The following is a 20,157-nucleotide window of genomic DNA, read 5'->3' on the forward strand; positions in this document are numbered from 1 at the left end:
TGTCATAAATGTCTAGATGTAGCAGTACTGTCTATCTGTCTACCTGTATGTCATATATGTTATGTCATATATGTAATGTTATCATGAATTGAAAATGGGGGACCCTGATGTAAACAAGACGAAAGTCGAGGCCTACCACAAGTTCAGAGGCAAATCTTTCCTGTGACAAAATGGCATCCAATGTAATAAAAAAAGTCAACCAACGAACTAGATTCTTGTACCGGATCTCCTCTCTGGTAAACAAGAATACCCTGAGGACTCTGGCAGGAGCACTCATTCAAGGGTACTATGACTATGCGTGCACCTCATGGTACCAAAGCACCTCAAAGGCGCTTAAAACAAAATTACAAACATCACAAAACAAACTGGTCAGACTACTACTTGACCTGAACCCCAGAACCCACCTCACCCCTGCCCACTTTGCCAACCTAGGATGGCTTAGAGTAGACGACAGAGTACAGCAACTTGCAATGGGCCTGGTCTACAAGATACACTATACGACCGGGGTGCCCATGTACATGTCAAAATACTTCCCAAAGGTCAGTGAATACCACAACCACTACACCAGAGGAAGCTCAACAAATCATGTTAAACCCAGATTCGGCTCAAACAAGGGACTAAACACGTTTCGCAATTATGCCACAACAATGTGGAACGCCCTACCCAAAGCTGTAAAGGAATGTGAATCCCTGCCCACATTCAAAACCGCCCTTAAAGAGCACCTACGGGAGGCTGCAATTCGAAACTGGCCACCGTAAATGCCCAAAACCCCCACCACCTCCTAATAGACAGTCTCCTCCCCACCGCATGTATATATTCCCTCCCCGCCGTATGTATATTCCCCTCCCACCCACCCACCCCCTCCTAATGTACAGTCCCCTCCCCATCATATGTATATACTCTGTCAGGATCTAGGGGTAACAGTACTGTATATTTGAATACCGCCTATGTCACAAATGTATCAGTACTAAATACCTGTATGTCCCTATGCCATAAATGTCATGTATGTTATGTATGTCATAAATGTCTATATGAATTGAAAATGGGGGACCCTGATGGAAACAAGACAAACGTCTTTCTCAGGTCTGCATCCCCTTAACAATTGTATGTATTGAGCCGTACTGTATTGTACCCATTCTGCAATCTGTTAAATAAAGTTTTCATTCATTCATTCATTCAGGGTACGCATCCACATTAGATTCACATGGCGGAGTACAGGTAAAACGCTCATCATTGCTGACATCTGTCTACCTGTATGTCATATATGTTATGTCATTCATTCATTCATTCATCATGAATTGAAAATGGGGGACCCTGATGTAAACAAGACGAAAGTCGAGGCCTACCACAAGTTCAGGGTACGCATCCACATTAGATTCACATGGCGGAGTACAGGTAAAACGCTCATCATTGCTGACGCGTCTTATGAGATTAGCTGCCATATTAATAAAACTCTTGACTTGACTTGACCACCAGCCTGGGTTAATTAATCTAAATGTTATATTGTGTGTTAATCTAAATGTTATATTGTAACTGTCTAGTTAGGCATTAACTGTTTATCTTTTCTTGGCGAGAGCACCCGCGATAAGCACCTCAAAGGACCTTGATAACCTTACGCGCGCGCGGCTTCGAGGGGGCTGCAGAAATGGAGCTCAACCAATCAGAGAGGGGGCTGCAGAAATGGAGCTCAACCAATGCGTGAGGGGTCTGCAGAACTAGAGCTACTATTTGTATAGACGTGGTGGGCGTGAGGGAGGCAGGCTGCTGCTTCCCTAGCAACCACACTAGCAACGGTACGCTTATCAACGAACCAAAATAACTTTGCACCCTACGGAGATAAGTGCCTTCCTGTTATTGATACTGCATTAACGAACTAATATTATACTTTTATAAAGCTGACACAGCGGCTAACGCAACACTTATGTCGACAATAAGTACGGAGCAGTAACAGCCAGCGTTTTACAAACCGCAAGTTTTCGCTTCAACTTCGGCATGTTTCATAGCGTTATTATGTTACTGTAGCGGTGGCTTTAGCAGGCTAACTAACGGTTACATACATTAAATATGGAAAAAAAGGTAAGTTTTTACAGTGCTACTGTTACTCAATCAGTCATAACGTATAGTTGTAGTTGATTTCAGTTAGGCCTACAAAACAATGATATTCAAATTCACATGCCCATCTATGACACAATACTATTACCACGACTTCATCTTGATACAGATCCCTGACAGGTCAGCCCTACGACCACAACCTCCACAGGTAACGTTAGCTAGAACGATCGTATGTCATATTATATTATGTAGAGTAATCATTAAAAAAAAACATCCACAGAGTTTTCAGAAAGGTGTGCAATAAAAGCATTGCTCCAATGCTCCCCCCCATGTCCGAAATTAATGTTGTTGTTTACATGTTGCGTGTACAGTATCCCCTCCCTACTTCCCATTTCCCCATGTGGAATGCACTTGATTGGACAATGACATGCTGTTGCTCTATTAGTGCTAGTGATTTCATGTTATCTAAGTTATAGCTCTTTATGTTTTTTCTTCTTATGCCAGCACATCATTTGTCCTTGTACAAAGGGAGGCTTACGCAAAGTCAGTTTTCCATAACTAATGGTCAAATTTTTTTCCATATCAAACTCCAGTGGCAGGTCACTGCAGCACCGTCATTTACCCTGCCTTCCCCAGCAGCCAAAGTGGACCAACATGGATTTGGAGCAGCAGTGAGGACACCTAGTGGGTTTAATTTTTCATGCAGCCCTGTGTATATGTGGATTTGACAAATAATATATATTTAATAATATACTTGTCCTTGGCACACAACATGATTGACACCGGACGCTCAGCACTTGTCATTCACAGTCTCACTGGACAACCCCTTTCGTATGAAATACTTGCCAGTAGTGTAGTGAATGCAAAGCTATTAGCTTACTTACAGTCACATGGTTGGGCGTTCTGGTCGAGTTCAGACTAGAGCAAACCAAAAGCATGCAGGGCCTTGAAAACCAAAACGTTTGAATCCACACCACAACATGCTGTCAAAAGGGTTAGCTATTTCTAACACAAAATCATTGTTCTAATCTCCAGCACCCTGGATTCTGCAATCACTTGGCACTATTTTGTTTCTTGGAAAAATTCGGTGTATTACTGTGCGCTAGCTGGAGCTGTTTTACTTGTAACGCTGCCTATCAACTGTTTCAAAATGCTGGAGGACCGTGGGTTTGTTTTGGAGGTGGTTAATTAACTCTTTGCCTGCATGTTGTGAACACATTTTTTTGGTTTTGTGACCCCATTTCTGCAGTTTGCTGATTGATTGATTGAAAAGTGTATTAACAGATTGCAGAATGGGTACAGTACAGTACAGCTCAATACATACAATTGTTAAGGGGATGCAGACCAGAGAAAGACTTTCGTCTTGTTTACATCAGGGTCCCCAATTTTCAATTCATCATAACATAATATGACACACACGACATACAGATAGTCAGTACTGCTACATCTATACATTTATGACATACCAGATTTGCAAATACAGTACTGTTTGTGATACAAAAAGTGTCCAGAAAAGAGTGTATTTGACGTAGAAACTGTACATTGGAGGAGGTTGGGTAGGTGGGGGGGGGGGACGACGGGACTGTACATTGGAGGTGGGGGGGGGGGGCACACTGTACATTGGAATACTGACAAAGCCATACTTGGTCATTTACTGTACAACTGGTTTAGGACATTTGTAGGGGCCAGTTTCAAATTGCAGTCTCCCGTAGGTGTTCTTTGAGTGTTTTTGAAAGTGGGTAGTGATTCACATTCCTTTACAGCTTTGGGTAGGGCGTTCCACATTGATGTGGCATAATTGCGAAACATGTTTATTGTTTTTTATTGTTTTATTGTGGATCCCCATTAGTCTACACCAAAGTGAGACTAATCTTCCTGGGGTCCAAAAAGGTTTAGTCCCTTGTTTGAGCCGAATCTGGGTTTAACATGATTTATGGAGCTCCCTCTGGTGTTGTGATCGTGGTATTCACTGATCTTTGGGAAGTATTTTGACATGTACATGGGTACCTTGGTCATGTAGTGTATCTTGTAGCCCAGGCCCATTGCAAGTTGCTGTACTCTGTCGTCTACTCTGTACACTGTACATTGGAATACTGACAAAGCCATACTTGGTCATTTACTGTACAACTGGTTTAGGACATTTGTAGGGGCCAGTTTCGAATTGCAGTCTCCCGTAGGTGATCTTTGAGAGTGTTTTTGAAAGTGGGTAGTGATTCACATTCCTTTACAGCTTTGGGTAGGGCGTTCCACATTGATGTGGCATAATTGCGAAACGTGTTTAGTCCCTTGTTTGAGCCGAATCTGGGTTTAACATGATTTGTGGAGCTCCATCTGGTGTTGTGATCGTGGTATTCACTGACCTTTGGGAAGTATTTTGACATGTACATGGGTACCTTGGTCGTGTAGTGTATCTTGTAGACCAGGCCCATTGCAAGTTGCTGTACTCTGTCGTCTACTCTAAGCCATCCTAGGTTGTCAAAGTGGGCAGGGGTGAGGTGGGTTCTAGGAGTCAGGTCAAGCAGTAGTCTGACTAGTTTGTTTTGAGATGTTTGTAATTTTGTTTTTAGTGCCTTTGAGGTGCTTTGGTACCATGAGGTGCAAGCATAGTCGTAGTACCCTTGAATGAGTGCTCCTGCCAGAGTCTTCAGGGTATTCTTGTTTACCAGAGAGGAGATCCGGTACAAGAATCGAGTTCGTTGGTTGACTTTTTTTAATACATTGGATGCCTGTCTAAAGCTTCCCACTTTTGCTTTCCTATCAGTCAAAGCCACTGGCAGCCTCTTCCTGCTGTCTCTGAAGCTTCCTTTATGACCTGACCTAAGCCCATAGCACCGCTCTGTAGCACCCTGACTAACGTGGTAGTAGCAGTAGTGTAGTGGATGCTGCTACAACTCCATAACAGCCAATTTACACAGGGTGTGTGTATAGTACAGTATGTGTCCTGGATCTCCAGCATCGGCTGCTGATACAGTGTTGTCCGAGTTTCCTCCGTTTTAACGCCTCATCCAGCATCGTCCCTTGGCGCAGTGGAGTCGACAGCAGTACTAGGTCAGGTCATTAATAATAATAATAATAATAATAATAATAATAATAATAATAATAATAATAATTCATTTAATTTATATAGCGCTTCTCAGTAACCCGAAGTCGCTGACAGTAGTCGGGAGCAAGAGTACAAACAAAGAAACGAAAGCAAAGAAACAAAAACAAAGAAACAACAAAGAAACAAAAACAAAAGGAACATGAGACCATGGGGGGAACAGGGGAGACAGTATGAAAGCACAAAAAAGACTGGAGACAGACATCAATCAGGTTGGAGGGGAGGGGGGGGTTTAAGGGTGGGGGGGGGTTGAAGGCAAGGGAGAACAGGTGGGTTTTGAGGCGAGCTTTGAAGGTGGAGAGTGTAGGGGAGTCTCTGATGGACTGGGGGAGGGAGTTCCAGAGTCGGGGTGCAGTACGAGAGAAGGCCCGATCTCCGAAGTTTTTAAGCTTGGATGTCGGGACCATAGATATCTATAGAACACTAGATAGCTTAAGGCGGAGTCACCAGCGTCACTGAACCGCCGCCATCTTGCTCCAGTTAGCCTTGAGTGAGAGTGAGTGAGCTGCACAGACAAAAATACTCATAACTCGCTGAAATATTGACGGATTTACAAACGGGTTGGTTTGCTATAAACATCAAAGATGTAGTTATGATACTGCATACTTATAAAAAAAATCTTTTAAAGATGTTTTTTTTTTACAAACCGCTTGAATCATAGCCACGTTAATAATGCTTGTAATAAACCAAACCGTTTGTAAATCCGTCAATATTTCAGCGAGTTATGAGTATTTTTGTCTGTGCAGCTCACTCACTCTCACTCAAGGCTAACTGGAGCAAGATGGCGGCGGTTCAGTGACGTCGCTCTCCATTGGCCGGCAGCGCGGGCAAGCTATCTAGTGTTCTATATATATCTATGGTCAGGACAGTGAGGGAGGCAGTGGAGGAGGACCGGAGGGAACGGGTGGGGCGGTAGGGAAGGAGATCAGTCAGGTAGGGGGGGGGGGCAGGCTGTGGAGGGCTTTGAAGGTGAGGAGTAGTGTTTTAAAGTTTATGCTGTGTTTGATCGGGAGCCAGTGGAGGGAGTGGAGGACAGGAGTGATGTGTTCGCGGGACCGGGTGTTAGTGAGGAGGCGGGCGGCTGAATTTTGGACCATTTGCAGTTTATGGAGGGAGCGGGAGGTGATACCAGTGAGGAGGGAGTTGCAGTAGTCCAGGCGGGAGGAGATGAAGGCGTGAATGAGGGATTCAGCAGCGGGGGGGGAGAGGCAGTGACGGATTTTTGCGATGTTGCGGAGGTGAAAGTAGGATATTTTTACGATAGAGCGGACGTGGGGGTCAAAAGAGAGGGTGGGGTCAAGGAGGACACCAAGGTTTCGGACTAGGGGGGAGGGGGTGATGGTGGAGTCGTTGATGGTGAGTGTGATGGGTCCGGATCTGGTGAGGGTGGTTTTGGTGCCAATGATGAGAAGTTCAGTCTTGTCACTGTTCAGTTTGAGGAAGTTGTGAGTCATCCAAGTTTGGAGTTCGGTGATGCAGGATTCGATGTGACTGAGGGGTGGGCTGTGGGGGGATTGTGTACTGATGTAGATTTGGGTGTCGTCAGCGTAGCAGTGGAAGTTGAGGTAGTATTTACGGATGATGTGACCAAGGGGGAGAATGTAGCAGATGAAGAGCAGGGGGCCAAGGACTGAGCCTTGGGGGACCCCCTGTGTGACTGGGGAGGGGGAGGAGGTGTGGCCGGAGAGGGAGATGAATTGGTGTCTGTCTGTGAGGTAGGAGGAGAACCAGCCAAGTGCTGTGCCCTCAACACCCAGTTGGTGCAGCCTTTGGAGGAGGATGGAGTGACACACTGTGTCAAAGGCTGCACTGAGATCGAGTAGGATCAGGATGTTGAGGGCACCGGAGTCAGCGGAGATGAGGAGGTCGTTGATGACCTTAACCAGTGCAGTTTCGGTGCAGTGAGCGGGACGGAAGCCAGACTGAAGGGGTTCATAGAGGGTGTTGGACTGGAGATGGGAGTGGAGTTGGGAGGCAGCAATGCGTTCCAGTGTTTTAGAGAAAAAAGGAAGATTGGATATGGGGCGGTAGTTGGAGGCTGGATGGGTCAAGAGTGGGTTTTTTGAGGACAGGGGTGACAGCGGCGAGTTTATAGGGGGAGGGGACGTGGCCTAGGGATTGTGACTGGTTGAAAAGGGCGGTGAGGTGGGGGATGAGAGCAGGGAGGCAGGCTTTGGTGAGAGTAGGGGGTCAAGGGAGCAGGCTATTTCTGGCTAGACTGTTGAGTTGTTTACCTGCGGTCTGCCTGGCCACATTTCCCAATTCCAACTTCCCTGCCCTAATGTGTGCTTTGAAATGAAAATGCATTGAAAATGCATTTCTGCCCTATTCCAAGGATACAAAATAAAATATCAAATGAAAAAAATTTGGGTTTATAGCAATAAAAATAGCGGGGTTTATGCCAGCACCCACATTTGATGCAAATGTTAATGCAAATGTTTATCATGTTTGCATTTGAAATATTTTGTCCCTGTGCAAACTGAAGATGTGCTGGATGGAGGGTCAGGTAGCGGGCAAAGCAAAAGATCCCAGAGCAGAGAGCCAGGGCTGCGCTTGGAGACGTCTAAGCAGCGCACCAGCAGTTACTGTCAGGCCAAGAAAGACTTCCGCACTGCCCTGGTCAGCATCATACTGTGAGTAGAGTTGTTCCGATACCGATACCAGTATCGGAAAAGCCGCCGATACTGGCTAAAATGCTGGTATCGGTATCGGCGAGTACCCTCTAATGCTGCGCTCCAATACCATATGACGTAATTTATCAACAACACTGTGGTCTGTTGAGTAAGCATTATAAAACAAACGTGTGCTTAATCGATTAAAGTGTCAATGCCATTTGTCATTTTAACAGCAGATACTTTCTTAAATGTCATCGTCCCGACAGAGCGGTGTTGACGGGGAGCTCATGGGTTCGCTTGGTGGCTGGTGTTATTAGCATTGAACAGCTAACCGAAAGCTAGCTTTAACATTACCTTGGCTAAAGTTGGGGCTATTCATATAATCCAGCATAATGGCTGCAGACCTGCAAGCAAAGTACAGCAAGTTGGCAAAGGAGTATTCCAAGTTAAATCACAATGTCACCAGTAACGTTACAGTCTTCTATGGTCTTCCCATATACCGGTAGCTCATGCTAGCTAACGGTAACGTCGTCATTGCACAATTGCACGTCGCGTACACAATTAATGACATGTTGCGGACAGCCATATCGGCGACAATGTTTAGCTTTTAGTGCCAAATGATAAGAGTCTGAGGCGGAGTCTCAAAAGAGAATGTTGAATATTTATTGTGCAAAAATCACAACAGATCCGACTGCTACTGAAACGGAGCCTTGTAGACAGACTGAGTAGGGTATATCTGCAGAGCCAGTGGGTAGCGAGTGCAGCAACGTATAATGTCCGTGTGGATCATTGGAGTAGGGTATATCTGCAGTGCTGAAGCCCCATACTCATTGATTAATGATACTAATACAAATCTATACAATCACCTGTTGTTGAATAAATACCATTACTTTCTAGTTATTACTAAAAAACAGTATATATAAAACAGTATTTGTTAAAAAGAAAAAAAAAATTATATTTATAATTTTTTTTATATAATATCGTTTTTTTTTTTTTAATGTATGCACTGGTATCGGATAAGTATCGGTATCGGCCGATACCCAAAGCTTAGGTATCGGAATCGGATCGGAAAGGAAAAAATGGTATCGGAACATCTCTAACTGTGAGTATAACAGTGTTTCATGCATCGGAGGCCCAATCAGTGATCCAAATGTAAACAAATGGGTTAGCCCCATCGCTAATATTGCATTTGCGTTATTTTGTAGGCGTAAATTGGTTTGTTTATGTTGGTAATGTTTGTATAATATTGCAGTAAAACTGAGCAATATTCAGATTTTGGCTACAGTGGGTAAAGAAAATCTACAGATCAAACTCCTTAAGAATCTATGTGCATATACCCCACAATGATAGTAAAAAAAACAACCCACAAAGAACACAGATTGGGACTTTAATCAGTCCATCTTTTAGTTATTTTACCTGTATATGAATCAATCTCTCTCCATCCATCCATCCATCTATCAATTCACACATGTGGTATTTATTGTGATTCTCTTTTGGTTGTCTTTTCTGAACATTTTAGACAGCAGGAGTCTGCCACTGGCAAGACCATTGTTGAGGACGGTCAGCCCCCTGCTCCTGGCTCTATCACAGCCACGGAAAATAATATTCTGGTGAGACAATAACCACACTATTATTATACTATATATTCTACTAAACCTGTTATTGTATCTCTCTGGTTTGTGCTGGACTTGTGAGGGGCCTACAATAGTCAGAAAAAATATATAACGCACATCCTCCGTTTCTTGGTGCTGAGCCAAACTGTAAAAACAGTAATACATAAAACAAAGCGGGGCTCGCAACTCACTTGTTGTTCCAAGGTGTTTTAATTGACAAAAAGGCAGTAGATACGACGTTTTTACCGACCTTTCCGGTCTTCTTCAAGCATGAATACAACACAAAAATTACATATTTTTATACAGGAAGTGAAATAGATTGGGGGCGGCTACGTGGTGCAGTGGGCAAGGCGCTCACCACGAATATTGGAGACTGGGCTCGAACAGGTTCGCCTCCCTGTTCGAGCCCAGCGCTCCACATTGCTTTCAGTTTAGCTGGTCGTCCGCACTAATACACATTGGCAGTATTAGGGGGAGGGAAACTGATGGGTGGGGATCGGGCGTTGTGGACAGCGACTCCTACAGGTCGGTTGGTGCGCCTGCGCAGTAGAATCAGGAAGCGACGGGGGCGGGGCCCCTCCAAAGCCCAGACCCCTGACGCTGAAAGATCGAGCCGCGCAGGTGGAAAGATGCGACTGCTGTTACCTCGAGTATCGGAGGGGACTCGTGCTATGTATGACTTAGTCCACATTGTAGCCGGCTTGTGGGAGGCATGAAACAGCGTTCAAAGACGGGAGGATTGAATTGGATGGGAGAAAAATAGAAAATGGGAGAAAAAGTGGATAAAAAAAAGGAAGTGAAATAGATTGAATATCAGCCCCACCTGGTGATCAGGGGCGGTCCCAAGACTTGCATGATTGATACATTTTATACATGATTAAGTAACAATTTATCTTTTAATTTGACATTTTTTAGGAGATTTTTTTGAGAAATATCTATATTAAACACAGTATTGGACATCATTTACAGATAGGCAGCAGTGTGTAAGGTACAAGTCCTAGCCACTGAAAACACAAACAAAAACGAAAAAACAAAGTCTATTGACTGTCTTCCTCTATAAGTTAAATGTACAAATAAGGTCTAATGTCAAAGTCCTCATTGAGTCCTGTTGGTGCCATAGTTTTAAGATAATGGATCCACCATACTTCTATATAGATTATCTATATCTCCCCCTCATCTTGGAAGATGCACTTTCTCTATTCCAAGGTATCTTAGTGATGAGACATTGTGGTGTGCCTTTTTAAAATGTAAAGCTACTGGGCTTTTTTCATCCCCATTCCGTATCGTACTCCTGTGTTCAGCAATATGTGTTGTCTTACCGACATATGCCTTACCACATGGGCACTTAAGCATATAGATTACATTGGTAGTTGTACATGTTATTTTGCCTCTTATTTTTATCTCTTTCCCAGTTGATGGGTGATAGAAAACAGTGAATTTGTCTGTAAAGTGACATTGAGCACACGAAACACAACGTCGGTTTCCATCTGGCAGGTCATCTAAAAGAAATTGTGTTTTTTTTAGGAGGCAGGTCTGATTTAACCACAATGTCTCTGATGTTATGTGCTCTCCTGTAGACTAGTCTAGGGGGTATCTGAAAAGATCTATCCAATGTTGGATCAGAACTGAGAAGATGCCAATGTTTTTTAATAGTTTGTTTAAAAAGGTTGCCTAGAGGCGAGTATTGTGTAACACACTGTATAGGTTGTACAGAGGTAGTTTTGTTTCTTGTAGATTGTAAGCAATCTTCTTGGGTTTTATGACCTACTTTCAAATCAGCTTTTTCTACAATGTCCTGTGTAATTTTTTAAGTATCTGTCTGTTCCTGAAAACATTCATCTGTACTACAGATTCTATGGATCCTGTAGAACTGGCTGATAGGTAAACTGTTTTTTAGCGGAGTAGGATGAAATTACGTAATCACTTCTCAACAGAGAATTTCTGTAACAAGGTTTTCTGTATACATCTGTTTGGAATGTACCATTGTCTTTTTTTATCATAATATCTAAGAAATTTACTTGGTGTTGGTCATACTCCATAGTAAACTTTAGATGTTCATTTTTGGCATTGAGGAAATTAAAGAATTGTATCAGTGTCATTTCATCCCCTGTCCACAGTATGCAAATATCATCTATATATCTTTTCCACTTTTTTACCATACATTAAGACGTGGAAAAGATATATAGATAATATTTGCATACTGTGGACCGGGGATGAAATGACACTGATACAATTATTTAATTTCCTCAATGTCAAAAATTAACATAAAGTTTACTATGGAGTATGACCAACACCAAGTACATTTCTTAGATATTATAATCAAAAAAGACAATGGTACATTCCAAACAGAAATGTAACTACGCTTCTTGCCTGAATACTGAATACATGGATTCCAGTTGAACCAGGGAACCCTGGTCTTGTTCTTTAAAAGCGAATACCCCTGCTTGTGAAAATGACTATAATGATGACATCAAGAAAGTCTGATATATAATCATCATAACTCAAAGTAATTATTATAGACACTTGATATGGCAGTCTTTTAACACTTTGAGTGCCAACGACGCTATATGTCGTTAGTTCATGCCGACCGTTGAATGCCAGCGACGACATATAGCATTTTTTTGTAGTTTATTTTTTATTATTAGCGATTTGAATTCATATTTCATCAATCTAGTCTCACGTTAGTGGTGCAAACTCTCTCTGAGCTCCATTGGGAAAATACCGGCCCCTATCGTCTCTCCCTGTTGTACTGCACCCCATTGGATTAGACTGAATGAAAGACATGGGGGGGGGATCCAGTTTCCTCATTTTACTTCTCCGCCAAGCCATCCGAAGAGATCCAAGTAATTGCATAGCCGCAAAACAGCGTGGAATACATATTTCCAGTACCCAGCACTGAATCAATAAACGCGATCGATATATGGAATGGCGATCAGGAACTGGAATAATCTTTTTGGAGAACATCTGATCTGAGGTAAGGAATCTATTTGACCAGTCTTAGGATAATCAGAGCTGTTTTCAGAGATATCAGCGTGTGCCATATATGTGTGTGTGTGTGTGTGTGTGTGTGTGTGTGTGTGTGTGTGTGCCCGCGCTGATCAGGAAATGAGAGAATAGATTTTTCAGCTCGCTTCTCTAGCGTGCATAAGTACACATACTATCGATAATCTAGCGTTTATTTGAAAACGAGTCATAAATAGGCAGAAAAATGACAATGTATTCCAGAATATTCCAGTAAAGGCCGTTTATCACAGAATCTTTATATTTTCCTGAAACTCAAGAAAACTAGGGTTTTTCAAAATGCTATAAAACGGAAATGAACCGATTAAAAAAACAATCCGTTTCGACAATGTTGACTGCAAACAAGTCATTGATAAGCAACGGCCAGATTAGACACATAGCCATAATTTAAGACATAGTTTATGCGTTCACAACGCTATCATTGAAGTGGGTGCTGGCATTCAACCATGTTTTGAGACTGGGACCCGTGGCATCCAAAGTGTTAAACACGGTTCTGTTTTGCTGGTCTCCATTGGTTCCTGTTGCTATGATGCGATGTTTCAACAGTTTCCTATTGTATCCTTTGCCTCATGTTAGATTACTGCTTTCTCTATAGCCATCAGGTTTCATTATAACAAAGGCATTCTTTATTTATTTTATTCATTCAACATGGTTATATATATAAAAGTAGGTTAGTTGAAGTTCTCAGGTGGAAATTATACCTGAAGTATTCAGTCTAGGTGCCATTATCTATTTTTATGATAAAACTGCTGTTACTAATGTTGATCATTTTGTACCAATCTGTCCTGTCAGAGATATAACTATTACATCAGTAATGGCATTGCCATTGAAGATGTTCCCCCCATGGAAGACTCCTGCCTGCAGAATGTTCTGGACCTGGTCCCCCCACACCTGAAGAATCTGGCCAGGACTGTTGAACTGCTCTCTGATGAGATGAGGGAGGACTACCTACTCAGCATGAAGCAAGCTATTGGTACACCTCAGTACTCACTTTATTTTAGCCTGCTTACAATGTTGGGTTTTTTAGATGCGTAGCACTTCATGGAACGCCAATGTCACTCACTCATGGTTAGCCACTATGCCCCTAGTGGACATGCATGGTAAATGGTGCATAGCTTTATAATTTTGTTCCTCACATTCATCCATTCACTCACACATTCACACACCAACGGAGGAGGCAACCATGCAAGGTGCCAACCTGCTCATCGGGAGAAATTAGGGGTTAAGTGTCTTGCTCAAGGACACTTCGACACACTGCCCGGGAGGAGTGGGAATCGAACCGGGAACCTTTCCGATTACCAGACGACTGCTCTAGATGTATGGCCCTTGTTATCCTATGTAGGCTAACATATGACTTACCTACATACCTTTTTCACCACCATGGACCTAGCAGCTCCATTGTTTTTGTGTTAAAGCAGTGTACCTATTGAAGATATAACGTGTTGTAATGTTGTTTGCTGGAGCCACTTCATCCACAACAGCACACCCCGGCCAGAGAGCGGACACAGACACCAAATAACAGTCCTTTGTAGTTTAATGTTGGTATCAAAGGATGATAGGGTTTCTTCAGTACAGGTGATTTCCATCCAGTTCGTAAGGCTGAATGAAACAATGAGCATCCACACAAGGATGAGAATGGTATTGGGTGAATCTAGCCAATTATTGAGTGAGTGGTTTTCATCCAGTTTGTAAGGCTGGATGAACAGTGAGGAATTGAGTGAGTGGTTTTCATCCAGTTTGTAAGGCTGAATGAACAGTGAGGAATTGAGTGAGTGAGCGAGGCAAACATATGTCCAACAATGAGTGGCATCACTCCTTACCTAGTGTGTCTAGACAATAATACCACTATGTGTAGCACCAAATGTAGCCCCTGCTCCAATTCCCAACACACAGACACACACAGACACACACACACACACACACACCATAGCTGTCAACCATCCCGTTTTTCCCGGGATTGTCACGTATTTCAACCTTCCTTCCCGCCGTCATCGCGTTCCCGTATTTTTCCCTTTTTTTAATTTATTTTAAATTTTTTAGAAAATGGCTGCAATTCCCCTCCGTGACGACAGGTGGCAGCAGTGTAGATTAGAACGTTAGCACAGGAAGTCAGACCGGAAGACGGTTGCGACCCGAAGAAGAAGAGCGACCCGGATAAAGGCGGGGTTTAGCGTGAAATGTATTACATTCTACCTACCACAACTACCTACCTAGAAAGGCAGAAGTCTTCTTCTTCTTCTTCTTCTAATGTTTATTGGCGGTTGGCACTAACGTGTTGGTGCATTACCGCCACCTACTGAAATTGATTTTAGAGCTAGATGGATTATGCACATGCCAATCCCTATTCTACACTACTCTATATCCTACCACTCAAACCTGTACTATTTAGAAAATTAAAAATGGCCCTATACCCCACATTCCCTGAACTCAGTCGCAACACTTCTCTTACCTCCAGCTTGATGTGGTCTCTCTCTAACCTTTCTTTTAGGATCTGTCTCTCTTCCCTATACTTACTACACTCCACTAACACATGCTCCACTGTTTCCTGCCTACCGCAATACTCACACCTACCCGTCTCATGCTTGCCCATTAACCTAAGTGTACTATTTAGCCCTGTGTGCCCTAATCTCATTCTTGATACAATCACTTCTTCCCTTGTACTCCTACCCCCACTTCTCATCTTCCCTACTGCCCTCTGGATATTATAAAACTGCCTACCTTTACTTCCTCTATCCCACTCCTCCTGCCACTTCTTTTTCATTTCATACTTAACTACACTCTTAACTTCTGCCTTGCTGTACCTCACTTCCCTACTTACTTCTACTCTACTAGCTGCTTCCTTAGCAAATGTATCCGCCAGTTCATTCCCCTCCACCCCTATATGTGCTGGCACCCATATGAAACACACATCTGCGCCTACCCTCCTTACCCTAAACATCGCCTGCGCTATTTCTAAAATAATGTCCTGCCTTGATTCTGACTCTATGTTCTTTATACTTACTAATGCGCTACTTGAATCTGACGCTATTAATACCTTGCTTGGTTTAATTGTTTCCACCCAATTAATAGCTAACAAAATAGCCATTAACTCACCCGTGTATACCGACAATTTATCACTCACCCTCTCCTTTTCCATGATATCTACTTCTGTGCTTATAAATGCAACCCCCACCTTGCCACTGATTGTTTTTGATGCATCCGTGTATACTTTAATCTGCTCTCCATACTTACTTTCTATATACCTACTAACTTCATACCTATCCAACACTTCCTCACCTCTTTCCCTCCTTCTTTCCAATAAATGAAAATCTACCTGCACCTCCTCAAACAGCCATGGTGGAACATCAGACAATGGTACCGTCGGGCTTATCTCCATCTCCCCTATCCCTATCTCCCTACTGTCATTCCCTATTGTCCACCCAAAACTCTTAAACTCTTTCTTTTCTTTTTCCTGACACTCTAATAATACCTTTTGAGTGGGGTGACTCTCCTTATGGCCCTTTAAATTTGCCCAATACGTTAACGCTATCTGCTTCCGTCTGAACTCCAAAGGAGCTTCATTCATTTCCACTTGCAATGCAGATACTGGGGTTGTTCTGATCGCACCACAGCACAGCCTTAACGCCTGATACTGTATTATATCTAACTTCTTTAATAACGTTTTCGATGCAGACTGATACACGATGCAGCCATAATCTAAAGCAGACCTTACTAACCCTATATACACAGCTTTCAAAGAACCCCTACCTGCTCCCCACTCCCTACCCCTCAGGCACCTTACAATATTTAATACTTTCTTACACTTAGCAACAACTTTTCCTATATGGGTTGCCCACGTAAGCCTTTTGTCAAACCAAATCCCTAGATATTTAAAGCACTCTACTCTCTCTAACCTTTCCCCATATAACTTAAGACTAACCTGTTCTGACACTTTCCTTCTGGTAAAAAATGCCACCTTTGTCTTTGCCACTGAAAATCTAAAACCCCACTCTTTTGTCCACTTCTCTACTTTCTCTACTGCTTCTTGTAATTTCTTAACTATATACTCTATATTCCTTCCCCTTTTCCACATAATTCCATCATCTGCAAATAATGCCACCCCAATACTGCTCTCTATATTCTTAAACACTTCATTTATCATAATAGAAAATAAAACTGGACTTATTACGCTTCCTTGAGGTGTCCCATTCTCCACTACATACTCTCCACTATACTCTTTCCCTACCCGTACTGATATTGACCTACCTGTTAGAAAGTTTTCCACCCACTTATAAATTCTCCCTCTTATTCCCATATGTTTTAACTTGATCAATAGTCCTGCCTTCCACATCATATCATACGCCTTTTCCACATCAAAAAATATAGCTACTACACTTTCCTTATTAGCTTGCGCCTTCCTTATCTCATTTTCTAGACATATAGCTGGATCTATCGTATTTCTCCCTTTTCTGAACCGACTCTGATAACTCTCTAATAATTCATTCTTTTCTATATGATACTGTAACCTTTCATTTATCATTCTCTCCATAGTTTTCCCTACATGTGATGTTAATGCTATCGGTCTGTAGCTTCCTGCTAAACTTGGATCCTTTCCTGGCTTGCATATAGGAACAATAATTGACTCTTTCCACTGAGTCGGCAAATACCCCTCATCCCATACCTTATTATACAACTTTAATAATACCTCTTTGCTCATATCACTTAAGTTATCTAACATACAATAGCTTATTTGATCTTTCCCTGGCGTTGTCTTCCCTGCTTTCCTTAATGCCCTATTTAGTTCTGTTATTGTAAACATCACATTTATTACACTTCCATACTCATTCTCATCCTGCATTAACTCTCTATTTTTCCCCATTGTACTTTCTCTCTGTTTCTTTTCCTCATCACTCAAATTCGCATTACTATGTACCTTAACAAAATTATTCGCTAATAATTCTGCTTTATCCTTACTTTCAACGACTACACTTTCTCCATCTTTCATTATCGGATATCCATACTCCTTCCTATTACCAGACATCTTCTTAATCATGCCCCACACTCGGCCTAGCGGCGTAGTCCTGCCTATTGACTCACAGAACCTCCTCCAGCATTCTTTCTTCGCTGTCTTCACTACACTCCTAACTATTGCCTGCTTTCTTTTATACTCAATTACCTTCTGAACTGTATGTGTCTTCCTTAATATTTTAAAAGCCTTATTCCTATTTTTTATTGCCTCAGTGCATTCTTTCGTCCACCATGGAACTATCTTTTTCCTGCTACTATTTTTAACTTTCGGTATCACCTTTCTCCCTGCTTCTACTATACTATTACTTACTTCTGTGTTGAGGCCATTAATATCCTGATCTACATTTATTTCCCTCAATTTTCCATCAGTTAACATCCTGTACTTGTCCCAATCTGCCCCTTCAAACTTCCACCTCCCCTCTCTCTCATCCTGCTCTATTTCCCTTTCTGCCCCTCCTATACTAATGAATATTGGGTAATGATCACTACCTATAGTACTCTCCTTATGTACTTCCCAATTAGTACTTCCAGCCATACCTTGCGTTACCAAAGTGAGATCTAGTACTGACTCTGTACCCTTTATCAAATTCACTCTTGTCCCTGATCCATCATTTAAACACACCAATTCCTTTTCATCCATTATTTCTTCTATTACTTCCCCATTTGCATCTTCTTGTTCGCCCCATATTGTGCTGTGTGCATTGAAGTCTCCACACCAAACAACATTACCTCTCCAATTTTCTAATATTATTTCTAGTTTTACTTTCTCTAACCTTTTGCATGGGTTATACAAATTGATTATCTTCCAACTCTTTTTCCTACTCCACACTTCAATAACTATTACTTCCAGTTCTTGTATTGTTCCTAACCTTCTATAATTTATGCCCTCCTTACTAAATATTGCACACCCTCCCCCATTTCCACTACATCTATCTTTACGTATTGTTGTATACCCTCTAATGATGAAATCCAAACTCGGTTTCAACCATGTTTCCTGAATGCAAATTATGTCTGGTTTCCTTTTCAACTTGTCAACATACCCCTTAAACTCCTGTCCATTCGCTATCAGGCTTCTAGCGTTCCATTGCAATACTAACATCCACCATCAGGAGGCTCCTTTGCTGTTCCTTCCCCTGCCTCCGTTTCCTTCACTACTCTGTCAATTTCTTCTTGTATTTCTTCCCACGCCAACTCCTTCACCCCTAGGAACATACCTGCTGCCTTTACTACCATTTTGATTCTAGCAGTTCTAGATTTGATTTGATCTGCACAGTTGATAACGTACGCTAGGAACACCACTATCTCATCCTTTACCACTCCTGGTTTGCTGATACGCTCCTGCTCTGGTCTTACTCTTCCTTCATTATTGCTCTGGGTTACCGGCAAAGTGGGGTTATTCCCGGAGAGCTCACTCTCGGCCGTGGTTTCTCAGTGTATAATGTATGGTGCTCTCCCTCAACATGCGAGTAGGGTGAGACAACACCATTCTTTAGTCCAAATAATACCCTACTTTATACTATATTATTGTCATTCGTTTAATGTAAAGTCAGTCTTACATTGGCACTGCTTTAATGTTGCATTTACCCATAATCCATTGCTGTATTAGACTGTGCCAGTATAACTTTTGTAATATGAATGAAGAGCAAATGTAAAGTTAATCAATACACAATGAAACAATATCTTTATCTATATCACATGTCAAAACTACTTGAATAAAAGAAGATTTCCGTTTTTCATTTCTACTCATTCATCCAAAACAAGACAGCAATTCTACTTCTGCATGCACCGGGAGAATTGAGCTCATAGCACAGATTTGGAGTTGATAGAATGGACATTGCTGTTCTTAGGAAATGTTGCACATGGTGGAAATAATGGAAATGAACATTTCTAACATTAACATTTAGTGTATGTTTAAAGTTGATACATTGAGGCATCGTAGAATTTCACTTTATATTACAGCAGTATCTGTTAACATTACAATTAGTGTCTGACACTATAGACACATGTTAAAAGTCAAAGTCAACTTTGTCATTTTCCAATTTGTGCAAGACATACAGAAAAATTCAATTACGTGCCCCCCTTCCCACGGTGTATATAGAAAGAGACAATAAACACAAAAGTAACATAGGACACAATATACAACACACAGTTGTATACAACACTATGTACAATATAAACAGTGCCTACAATTAAATTAATGAATTAATTAAATAAGAGGTAAAAGAGAACTTAGTGTAAATATTCTTTAATTTGTGTCAACATTATAAAAATCCTATTGTATTCAACAAATTAATTATGATACACCACAATGTGCCCTTTCTATCTATTCTAAATCTATGGTGTAACTGAGGGGTACAATTCCCTGACTGTATTACTAGATATGATACTTACTACCACTACCTTTGTACTTAATATTCGGCCACCCAGTACACGGCATAAATATATTATCATAAACACTCTCACGTAGATGAAACGGATCCAACACAAATGTACGAAGTCGAAGTATGCGTTTATTACTACACAGCAATGGTGTGTAGAGCAAGCACTTAATCACTTAATTACATTTATGAATTGAAATAGTATGCACTTTTATGGCAAAGAGTATTCGTCGGTATATCAATAGAGAATGTCCAATCTCTGATGGCGCAGGTGGTAAATATACGACCTGGAATAGTTAAGGAATAACAGCAATGATACTTTAATGATTATATACTAGATACACTAAGGGGGGGTTAATCCGGTCGCTTGT

General features: G+C 41.8%; 1 protein-coding gene across 1 annotated transcript in view; it reads left to right on the forward strand.

The window, feature by feature from the left end:
- Positions 1-20,157, forward strand: part of LOC311225992 (dynein axonemal heavy chain 7-like) — a gene marked incomplete at both ends in the record, with an annotated part of 810,419 nt that overhangs the window by 420 nt on the left and 789,842 nt on the right. The window contains 3 exon segments of the mRNA XM_084311374.1: positions 7,638-7,785; positions 9,287-9,377; positions 13,194-13,374. Of these exon segments, the coding sequence (XP_084167500.1) occupies positions 7,638-7,785; positions 9,287-9,377; positions 13,194-13,374 (420 nt within the window).

This window comes from Notolepis coatsorum (genome assembly GCF_963971535.1).
Source record: "Notolepis coatsorum genome assembly, chromosome: 3".
NCBI lineage: Eukaryota > Metazoa > Chordata > Actinopteri > Aulopiformes > Paralepididae > Notolepis > Notolepis coatsorum.